Source organism: Ptychodera flava, chromosome 14, assembly GCF_041260155.1.
Source record: "Ptychodera flava strain L36383 chromosome 14, AS_Pfla_20210202, whole genome shotgun sequence".
In the NCBI taxonomy this organism is placed as follows: Eukaryota; Metazoa; Hemichordata; class Enteropneusta; family Ptychoderidae; genus Ptychodera; species Ptychodera flava.
The window spans coordinates 11,996,860-12,009,318 of record NC_091941.1 but is presented as its reverse complement, the minus strand read 5'-3'; the positions used below and the strand labels follow the sequence as shown (position 1 = coordinate 12,009,318).

The following is a 12,459-nucleotide window of genomic DNA, read 5'->3' as shown; positions in this document are numbered from 1 at the left end:
ACTATACAAAACAGTGTTTTGCCACAGGTATCAAATAAATCTATCTTGAATACGAGCAATGACACACTTTTTCATTAGTAGGAAAATTTTGTAAAAATTTTGTAAAATTCAGGATTCACGATGCATGGCTTCAGTCACTTCCGAGTGCCATTTGAGAAAGGTGAATGCCGTAAAATATATGTCAGGAATAAAAGAAGCATGTTCCAGATGACACAAAAACTTTCAATGGTAAACCAGCCAGGCATAGCTTATACAATGTACACTACACAGTTTTATTCTTGTGGCATGCATGCCCTGGGCCAGGATTGACTGCTATGCTTGGCTGAACAGTGCTTAATAGCCAATGAATTATGAAGTAAGTCTGAGTTGTCTCTCACAAGTTGTCACAGTGGAGACTGAATTTACACATTTTGGCCCATTAAAGTATTTCTAGCAGTATATTTTCTGCACATGAACTAATGGTTGTTTGAGCTAGCACTGTGTTTTATATGTAGGCCCTGTAGAATCTAACACTTAATCTCTACTCGTGGCTGTGGTGAAATATCTATCTGCTACCAGGAGGCATGGCCATTTCAGCACACCTGACGATAAACAAATCATTTCATAAATTGGTGAAAATAGTGTCTTGACATTATCTGCAACACCTTCTCTTCGTTAAATCACGGTCATCACAAGGTGAAATTTGCAATTCGGCTGATACCCCCAATCATTCTTGTTATAAGTGTTCCTTCACCAGTGTCGTTCAACTTCTTGAACAACACTCAGCTGTCAACAATTGTAGCACAGCTCCATATCTGGTTGAAGGCAATTACCTATGGATAATTTCAGGGTACTCTTTTCTTATATATCAAAGTTGTTTACAAATTTTTTGTGTGTGTAAATGCCATATTGGATGGCAGTTTTACATTTAATTGTAATGTCATAGGTAGTGACTGCATGTATAAGATTAACCTTTACAAAGTTACCCATAATTCTTTTAGCCATAAATGTTGGAAAAAACATCTTCTATAATTATCAAGATTTAAGGTTTGATTACATGTATCTAGGTTTGATTTCACATTTTTCTTCAAAACAAACACTGTCATTGTTTGCCATGTACAACATACATACACAGTATGAAAGAAACTGTAGATTGAATCTTTCTCGTGATGTCATTTTCAATACACTTTAAGGATGCCATGTCCAATACAGTCCACATTAAACCGACATGCTGGAGCCAGGGAAAAAAATTACAGCAGATTACATGTTTGTCAACCACATTAAGCTGGCCAAAACTCTTCATGGGAAATACATTCATCATACATAGGCATTCAGTGATGGCAAATAGATGTGACAATGAGAGCCAAAGGATTAGATGCAACACATTTGTGGATATCGTTGGGAACAGCTGACAATCTGAGGTAACAATTAAAGCCTGCATGAGAAATGCCCATAGTTTGTCTCCATTCTGCATGCTGAGTTGAACTGGCTGAGGATGCTGGTTCACCATAGTGCTTTCAAGTGTAATGCTACTAGTGCTAAAGAGCATGTAATCTGACATTATTGGAAGGTGGAGTTTTGACAGGAAGTTTTTGTCAGCATATGTAAGGCATAAAATCTTCCGTTCTGCCATGGCATTATACAATTAATGGTACTGGTACATACATTTATCAAAAGGTAATGTGTATCTCAAAACAGACAAATTAAATTTTGCCAAAACATTCCCAAAGGCAGCTTTACAAGATTTTCTGTCTTGATCATGAATAAAAGTCAGGTCCACGTGCTAAGTTTGGAATAAGAGAAACGAATTCCCTAAAATTTACCAATTTTGAAATTAAAAATGGCCGCACTAACCATAATAGCTTTACAGGTAAAGGGAAATGTTAAATACCCGACTTTCACAATAACAAGACGGTGAAAACCTTTTTACTCAACTGGCTTCAGAATGAATCCGAACAAGGAGCAGAAAAACAAAGTACTGTACAATTCAAGCTTCTGAATATCTGTCCCTGAGGCACATTCTCCCTTAACATTTATACAATGGATAGCTAGGAAACTTTTCACGTTTGTTTTAATATTCAAGTTGACAGTGTGTGTCCAATCCTGTATAACCGTTATTCTTTATCATCAGTCACTGGTGTTGACATTGAATTCCACCACTGTGACTACTTTTTCTGGCTTGTTTTACATTCTTATGTATATATTCTGTGTACATACATGTATAGTGAAGGTTTTTAATTACAACTCCATGGCAGTTCTAAACTCTGAAATCCATTATTTAAACTGAATATTAGGCCAAGAAAAAAGAGTTCTGTTTCTAGTCCTTGACTTTTACAAAAGTGCTGTGATTTCTTTTTCCTTTTTTTCCTCCCCTTATCACTTTGTCACAAGATTACCACAGCAGTATTAGTCTTTTTACACACTCAGTGCAAATCACCCTCTCCCCATTCTTAGCATTTTGTGGGAATGAAGAGATGTGAACTTGACACAAAAGTGTCTATTTGAATCTATTTAAATTTTCTGATACAAGAATGAATCATTTTGGCTGTGTATTATAATTTGTTCATTGAGGAAAACTATGCTGCGGTTTTGTTGAAAATGAAAAAAAGCAGAGGCTTTTCGCAAAAAAGTAGGAAATTCAAAAAAATGCCGCTAATCTGAAAGTGATATTGGCAATTACCAGAAACACATCAAATATTTTTTTTACTTTTACTCCTAAGTCATTGACCTCAAGACACAAACATCTTGACTCATGGAAATGGAAAACAATGTCTCATTGATACCTGGTAAAAATTGTGTAATATAATTTAATCACTGCGGCATGTGCCTTCTCATATAGTTTATTTTTAACGAGATATTTCGTAGTTAAAAATAAATTTTGAAGAAATTTCTGAAGCATGAAGAAAATGTGAAACGTGATGTGTTGGAAGGACTGGACACTGCCAATGAAAGGTGAAGATGTTATTTCCATGACTACCACATACCATGGATGCACTACGAGACTGAGTCACAGACGCCATGGATGAACAGGACTATCCCAACCATTTCAGAGATGTCCAAGCCAAGCCGGACAATTCAAACCATTTCAGAGATGTTCCAGCCATACTGCAGTCCAAAGAATGAATATTATGGCAGCCATAGAAGTCCTCAGTATCCAGCCATGACAAGCAATGGCACAAGGTCTGGCAGCACAGTCAGTGTGCAAGAGTTGACAGACCGATCTGAATGCAATGACACATACCAGCTCCAAAGGTTGAAATATGGCCATATTTTCAAGCGATAAATAGCTAACTCTACTGTGATTTATAGCTGTTGTGAAATCCAATGGCCAACTGTGTAAATGTTTCAATTCAGGCAATCCACTTTCCAATCTACATACATTTGATATGTCAACAGACGAACATATTTTGCCGCAGATTTATAGAGAATGGAAACATTGCAGTTTATGAGGCTGGGGGGATTTATGAGACAGGAAATTGACTCCTTTAGGGCATCTAGGCAATCAACAGACAGGGAAAAGGGATTTTGCAGCAGCCATTATTACTGGCTTAAAAAGACTTCAGAAGCAGTACAATAATTATTTCTTAATGTGGTTTCATTTCTTTCATGACGGACGGGGATCTACAAGACAATTGAATGCAAGAAAAATACTGGGGGGGGGGGGAATCACTTTGCTTGATGAATTCTTGGAAATTTATCACAAATCCCTGGCACCACAAATTTCGAAATTATAGCTACTTGTACCAGGTGATGGAGGAAATCCTTTCCAAACTCACTAGAAAGTTACAAATACCTTGTAATCATGAACATGAAGCACTGTAGTTACTGGTATGTGTCCTAAAAAGTTAGGAACGCCACTAAAAAGTTAGGCAAGCCCCTAAAAAGTTAGGCAAGTCACAAAAGGAGACAATGCCTATCTACCTAACCCATCATTGAAATAGATAGCATAGTACAAGAAGTGACAGAAAGTCACTGATTTCTTAAACATGGAGTTACGGAGAACTGCCGAAGGACTGTGTAATGATAAACATATTTTATGTTTCATGGTACACTAGTTCATGATTTAACCCCTTTACGGCACGGACTGCAAAAAAAAGTTTTCATGACGAGTAAACTTTCTCAGTGAGATTGTTGAAATTGATGGTAGCCTGTGAGTCTCAAATCAACAATGACCAAAATTAGAGAAAGAAGTCATGCTAATGTATGCAGTGTGGTCTGCTGGGCAAAGTTTAATGTCACTAAGGATCAAAAGTAGCTCTGATATCATGAGCTATATAAAAACACCCCGTTTGATTCTGCCATACATAGACCTGTAGCAGATACAAACTTTTACTTCTCTCACGTCAGCATTATGTAAACCAGTACAATTAACAAAAGCAAAGTCTTAAATTACCATGGCTTTGAGGCATCTGCTCACTGATAGATTACATTCATTATAGAACAGCTGATAGCTGCAGATAATGTATTAAAAATGAATTTTTTAAGTTCAATGAGAGCAGGCTGAAAGCATGTATTATCATTATGTAATTTATATTCTGATCTTTTTTTTTGTCTTTTCATCGGAAAATAAATTACCTCATATTATCAAACAAAGTGACACTGCATGAAATATTTATGGGCTGCTATTAAAATAATTTCAATACAAACAATGTTGCTTTGTCTAAATTGAAACTAATATACTGAGTAATTACTTCTAAAAATAGAATAAAACCCATCATTTTTCCACATCCATTTTCATGTCATAGCATGTTTGGTCCATCTAAGTTGATCACCTTGGTGCTCAATGCCTACCCAGGGATACATGTATGTGTTGATAGTGCTACATTCAATATTTGTTAACTTTTCCAAGATAGCTTCCTGTCCTTTATTACTCGCAAAACAAACATTTTATGACTAATGCTGTAGGTTGATTTCAAATTTATCATCTCAAAGCAGTTTGCTTTTCCCAAGATAAATGATGTATTGCGGTGGCAAGCAGCACAGCACAGCACGGCACTGCTTACAGATCCATTAAATAGCACAAAAGAACCTTAGTAGAGTGCACTCCCAAACATCTCATCAGGACACAGATACTTTAACAACATTTATTGCAATCTTCCAAGAACTTCAGCTCCTGTGAGATTTTTGACACTTCAGGGCAGGTGGCAGTAATCAAAGTGAAAGATTTATGACACATTCATTTTTATACAGAGGCCTACAGCACTTTATTTTAATGGAATGGTCAAACAGGAACTGATGTGTCAGGACACTGAGTAAAAAGGGTTTACAATAGAGGATTTTGAATTTTTTGTGTTAAAACATAAAATTCAATGGCTATAACATGCGAAATGCAACTCAAATAGGTCATGCTATGACACACCCACACACACACACACACACACACCCACACAAATAGTGCTAGACTTGTGTTTGTTATGTCACTTTCAGGCAATATCACCCGCACACAGCTATAAACTTGGAAATTTGTTTTTATTGAATAATGCTTGTCTGGAGTTTCCCTCTGCTGACATTTCAGACAGATAAAAGATGTAATTAGCTAATGTTGCAAAAGTGACACATGCACTGCCAAATTAACTGTCATCTTGACCGAAGACTATACACTCCTCAATCTTCTTCTACACACACTTTTTGAACAAATATGAACCCTTCTGCTGTTTCAAATGATCTTGGACATCTGCTTCATCAGCTGGAAAAATACAGCCAACTGAAAAATCAACATTTCAGTAGGAAATTTTACCCAGGTGTCTGCTATACACTCCTGACCAATTTATTAATAAAGAGGCTGCATTACGTAATGTATTCGTTTGTTAGTTTATTAATCCTAGTGTATGTTATATGTTACATGTAGTTAATCTATCCCAGCATCAACAATTATCATCTACTGCTGATTTAACAGAATAATGATAAATTGCAACTTAATAAACAGTTATCCTACAATGTTGATAACCATGAATTCATAGAATGGCTAAGTCTTGCTTGCCATTGTTACTTTTTCCCAGCAACTGTGGTCCAGTACCTGTAGCCAGACTCCTGCAGCTATGCCCCTGCACTATATTTAAATATTTAATATATAAAAGGTACATGAATAGCTGCCTTTGTGCTTTCAAGTTTGTCTTCACACGCTCTGCTGCAAAACATATGGTTACTTATATATGTATACCTGTTCACCCCATTCCCTGTAAACTGGTCCATATTCACCATTGATAACAATGGATTTGGATCAAACCATGGTGATGAAAGGGTTGAAATTCATGCGTGCATGCATGACCACCTAGAATATCCATAACACCAATACCTTCTGAATAGATATTCCCTCAAACACTCAAACAATACTCTCTCCACTTAAAATATCCATAAAACACCCTATTCCACTAATATTTCCACCAGTACAAACACTCAAACTGCCACTTGTTAAAACTATTCTAAAAATAATCCACAACACTAAATTAACAGAAGGGGATATTTTAGGATATAAATATGTGGAAAGTACTGGTTGAGTGTTTATACTGATGGAAATACCACCGGTAGTGGATGTCAATACACCTGAAACTGCTAATTACCAGTAATATTTCTTTATTTCCGCTCCAGAGTTATTAATCATTGTTTAACATGGTTGAGCAGGTTGTCAACTGTTTGACTGATCACCAACAACATCAACTGTGCAGTACTTATCTCTTTCATATCAATTTTGATCAAAACTGAAAGTAATGACCACTAAGGCAATCTCTTGCTTGAATTCATGTTGGCTATAATCTCACAAAATGCCTGTGGCCAACTTTTTGCCAGTGGAAAGTTTGGGGCTGGCTACTTGTTGATTCTGCCAGCCGAGCCAGATGACTATAACATTCCAGCAAAACTCAAGGTCCCAGGTCAAGGCAAGTATCCAACAGATATCTCTCAAGCTGTTGGCAGAAGAATTGAAACTACTCTGTATTACTGCAAAGTGCATAATGACACTACTGTTGTAAGGTCAGCACGACAGTATGCATTGCAAGTGAACCTTGGTAGTAACTTGATGTTGTTGTGTGTACAACTTGGCATGTACATGTATCTGGTGATACCTTGGTCAATTTCACGGGAGTTCCCTAATCGTGCAACCATATTTAATAGGGACATCAGGCACTGTACCAGGGTTCCAAAACTGCGTACTCAAGTCCAAAAACACTGGCGTGATCAGAACTACATGTGGCTACATCACACTATCAACTGCCCCTAAGTCAATTTTGACATTATATCAAATTAATGCAGGAAAAATTTCAAACATATCAAACCACAGTCCTTAGTATTGATACAGCTATAGCTAAAACAAGAATTTCTTGTTGAGTGGATAGCACACAGTTCATTCCTAAGCCTTATTAGGGCTATTGAATTTCTTTTTATAATCTAGATCTGTGATTGTGTTTTGATTGGAATATGAGAGAGTACCAAGACATGGTCTCAGTGCATAGCAGACAGTATACAAACAACACTGCAGCCAGTCACCCAAACTAGGTCAGAATTATTTAACAACACTTTATTCACATACCCAGTAGACATCTTCACTTTAATAGTATTTTCGAGCAGGAAAATCAAAGCTACGAAAGAAATCAAAACATTAACCTATTCAATTGTCACAATCACGCTATTTCAGTGACACCTTAGGTTGTTTAACACAGGTTTCTACAAATTTTAATGGCTGCATGAAGTTTTCTTGTCCTTTGTGCAGCAGAGAAAATGATCCTCGCTAAATGTTTCACTCAAGTGTACATTTACCATTCAGAGGTAAAACAATCTTGTGACTGATAAGGGCACACTTCTATTTCAGTACGTGTACATTAATTTCATCAGTAGTCCAAATACTGCCTGTCAGTGAATGTGTGGGCACTGTTAAACTACAATGGGCTCTTATAAAAGCCTATGTTCCCCACACAAAAGAATCACATCTAAGTCTGCAAATACATCTTTCAATGGAAGCCAATCATTTCACACACACCGTAGGTTTGAAGGCACTGGGTGAAAATACAATTACAGTAACGTTAAACGATTGTCATAGAGACTGTTACAGTGTGATGGTATGAAGCATAATTTATACAGCAATGATGTGAATTGCACTGTAGTGTGATGATTAAAAAGTGTATGTCATTTTATTTTTCTAATCAACCATTACTTAAGTCTAGCAGAGGAACTCTGGTCTGCTACCTCCGTAACTATGACGCTAGTTCTTTACGTCTGTCAATACGCCTGGGCGCCCTCTCATTTGAGTCTATTTTCTGAACACTTTCTATTTCTATAGTATTTCTATGAGTACTTCTACCTAAATACCAGTCAGTAAAAAGACAGATGTTTTCATGTACTGTGCCAGACAGTACAGACCTGCGCATATACTGTATGCAGATGAACACGAGGTCTTAATCACTCCTTTTGTGGCCCTTTTCAACTTTTTCCCTTACTGTTGATGTGCTTCTATAATCATCGACCTAAATAACATCTGCTTGTTTCCCTGTAAGTGCTTATTCAGATTTGCTGTTAATGGGGTAAACGAGAATGTCTGATAAGGCCCAGCAACATGCCGTCACAGGCTGGCAACTCGGTACTTTGAGAACTGCAACTTGTACAATATCACCCGCTCTGTTCAAGTTACATATACCAAATCTCTTCCTGTATACCACAGAAAAAGTTAATGGAGCAAATTTTACAATGCTCTCATTGTGTTTTTCATTAAATTTCTTAAGGTATTTGTAACATGAGGTAATGGTTGATTCAATTGCTGTATGTTCTTGTACACTGTATTCAAACTTTTTACTTTCATACAGGTGGTTGTAACCAAATTTTGAAGTTGGAAAATACTGGAAAATACATCGAAGGTTACAGTTGACAGAGCCTCCAAGTTGAAACTCAAGAATGACATTTAGTGACAATATCTATGATGATTATTTTAGGGAAGGAATGCAGGAAAATAAGTAAGAATCTGACTTGAAACAATTCAGAAGCCAGAGTTGGAGATTAAAAAAAGGCAGGGTATTTAAGTTCTATAAATTACCAGGGTTTCTCTGCTGTAATAGCAATTAAGTTTAATTATTCATCATCTGTGCTAGCAATGCACAGTAACAACCTGCAGAAATACTTCAATTGAACAAACTAACATTTTGCTCATGCTTGTGCCCGGCAGAGACAATATTTATATCATGGGGACTTTATCCTGTGTTTCTTTTTGTTTAGCACACTCCTTCAAACAATTATGTCCAATGTAAATAACACCCTAACCTATTTAAATAGGGTATTCATTCTTGTATTAAGAGCTAACATTATCTCTTTGAGAAGATTACGTGCTTCAGATAAAGTATTGTGATGTTGCGTAATATGAGCTCTGTTTGTTTCGATAAATCTACTACCATCTGCAATTTAATAAATTTTATTTAAAATCTGCACTGTTTATATTTCAGTTGTTACCTCCTTCTAACCAGAAGCTTTTCTCAATAATTTCAATTCCTCAGTTATTTTTATATTGTTGATCTTTCATTTGTTATTTCCTATCAAAAATAACGTTTTCCCGGGGTCGTTTTTCCAACGATACAATTCTATTCCCTGGACCATGAATGAGAATTACCTTGCCTCTTGGGTATGAAATGAAGCTTGAATCCTTTTCTGCCACAAAAAGTAAAAAAATATAAGCTAACTGTTAATTTCACAATAGCGGGACTTATCAAAATATGGCAAACAGGCTACTATAAAAGGCTGACACAATTTAAAATATTAAAGATTATATGTGAAATACCTAAAATGCCAATATTTGTTAGTTTACCAATGACAGAGTACGAAATAGATTGCCATAAAAAGAGAAAAAAAACCCAGATGAAATAGTCATGTGTCTCTAATTGCCTTTGTCAGTGTAAAATACAAGTAATACCTTAGCATTAATTTGATACAAAGTCAGTCTGCTACACAAATGACACAATTTTTCATATTTGCCCTCATTAAATACATAGATAAAAAAATCTGACTTTTCTGGTAATACAATACATATCTGCAAACTTTTTAGTTGCACCTGTCTCACCATCTCATAGCACCAATACAGACTAATAGAGTAAGTTATACATAAAACTATAATAGGTACTTTGACGTCAGGATGGAAAATCTTTGGAAGGTTTTATCTTTCTAGAACTGAGAGACAATGTAAAGTAGATTACCTGCAAGGTTGCTTGTGTTTGGCAGGAATTTTGAATGGTGATCTGAGAAATCCTTGCCTGCTTGGGTTGGAAATCAGTTGGACAATTTTTTCCCAGTCGTCGTCCATGATTTTACGTTTGCCTTCCATGACAATTGAAAGAGACAAGGGTCTCTGCCGCTCCACCGGCCCTGATTTTAAAACTAAGCGATCGTGGAATCTCTGCTTACAAACAAAAATGTTGATGTTCAGGATGCCTCAAGCAGACATTGTCTTCTGTCAGCAGTTAGCTATTAGCGGTAAGACTTAAAGTGTCTTGGAATGTGGTAATCAGCTATTGTGTGAAGGCTCTCCTTAAGAACTGCTGCAAACATCTTCGTAGAATCCATAAACCGCTCGGTGGTTGAATATCAAAAACTAACTTCGTGTGAACTTGACTCGAAAACCAAAAATATGAGAGGTTGAATAAACTTTTGGAGTTCTGTTGACAGCCACACAGCATTCACATGAACAGGCCGAGGAAGTTAACTCCGTAAAGTCTGGATGTCATTACACTTATCAGTGAATGAGTCGTCTCGAGTGTTGCCTGGCTGTAGAGACTTTCATGGTCTGCGTACTAGTACTGGGCACAGTTCCCAGACTGTGTGAATCTAAAAACTCTCCACACCGTATTAGCTATACACATTCAACCAACAGAAGTAAAAGATATATTTGAATGACAAAGCACCACAGGTCTAACTAGGTCTCAACCATTGTGCTAAATTGGAGGGGTGGGCACAACAGTGGAATGGATCAGCCCACAGTCTCTCTCAGCAGTGTGCAGTAGTGACACTCATAAAACAGAAGGTTGATGCCTTTTATAACCAATGGAATTATCTACAAGCTCTTAAAACTGGAACAATAGCTTTACTTTCACTTCATGCTGAAAAATTGTTCATGGGCAGAAACCATGAGAAGAAACCACTCTACTCAAAGGGGTGGAAGGCAATGAAATAGATTAAAGGATCAATATTGCACACACCAAAGCTCTCTCATACAAGGCTGCATTTCACTTCATCATCATTTCATACGACCAAAGAGTATTAACTAGTGGTGCACGTTCCCTGGGGTAATTATTTTCCACTTCATAAAATTTTATTTCTCAATTTCAGCATGTACGACCCCCTGTGACACCAGTTCTTTTTAAGCACAGGCGTGACAAGCCCGAGTTATGTTAATTCATTTTGCTTCTGGTGTCCTCACGAGTGTATCTCAGGTGACAGATGATATCTAATTTGTCGATTAAGAAAACAAATCAGCCCATGATTTAGTAGTGACATGGCCTCAAAAACCCACAAGCACTTGATGCTTCCCTAATTGACTGTAATCCTACTCCCAGCTTCTTCGATTCTATACCTTAAAAGGGATTGCGTTTCATTTAATACAAGAGTAAAATCCACCAATTAAATATTTATTGCCAATCATGTTAATTTGATCCTTGGCTTGATCAACTGGTAAATACAGAAAATTTTGTGGTCACAAAGAAGATGGTATCATTTGAGGGAAAAGCACACCACATTGTTATGATGACTACCTTGGGATGGCAAAAGAACCAGCAAAGCCACGACCGAGTATATATACCAATCTCATTTTCATAGAACTGGTAAAGAATGGTACTGAAATTTTGGAATTGAAAGAGGAAAACAGCTTTCTGTCAGGAAAGAATTTTTCATTATAGCATGATCAATATGATGGTATTTCATGTAAGACTGCGCTACAAGTTGAGAAAATGCTAGAGAGCCCTCACACAGACAAGTACACACTCACACTGGCCATATTCAAGTCAGTTTTTTTTTTCCAATGCGTTACACGTTTATTGCATCTTAATTATGTAAAATTGTACGGTAGCAGCCTCTTAACAAATGAAAGCAAAAAGCATTAGGAAATGGGATAAATTCTGGTAATGATGATTAAACAGAGAATTCCTCCGAGGCACTTCCTGGCAACATATTCAGACAAATAGCTTAAATTGTGTGTATCTACTCAGTCTGTGGGTTGCTTCTTTCATGAGTAAAAGACTCAGGGTTTTTTTGCCCCCTGGCAGTTTTCTCAGTGCCAACAAATGAAATTTCACCAAATCAAATTAACAGCCAGCCACACACTTAGCTCAACCATGATACGGTGGTCAATAAATATTACTGTTGTCAGTGAAAGAAGTAAAAATGCTGTCAATCTTTTTTGCTTTCATTCATTTACTCTTTCAATATTACGTGATTTGAATGAAACATCAAGTTTCAGACGGATTGTGCAACTGCTTGAGGTTCAAAGAGAAGGCCCGACTTAATGTCAGCCTTTAT

At 36.8% G+C, this 12,459-nt stretch overlaps 1 protein-coding gene across 4 annotated transcripts in view; it reads right to left on the bottom strand.

Annotated features, from left to right (window-relative positions):
• Positions 1–12,459, bottom strand: part of LOC139149369 (protein dispatched homolog 1-like) — a 152,178-nt gene that overhangs the window by 62,234 nt on the left and 77,485 nt on the right. Inside the window, exon 1 of one of the 4 annotated variants that reach the window (XM_070721093.1) lies at positions 10,146–10,828. The exons of the other annotated variants lie outside the window; for them this stretch is intronic. Within the exon in view, the coding sequence (XP_070577194.1) occupies positions 10,146–10,273 (128 nt within the window). The 5' untranslated portion in view covers positions 10,274–10,828. Of the gene's footprint in view, positions 1–10,145; positions 10,829–12,459 lie in introns of those variants that run through there. 4 annotated transcript variants of the gene reach the window in all.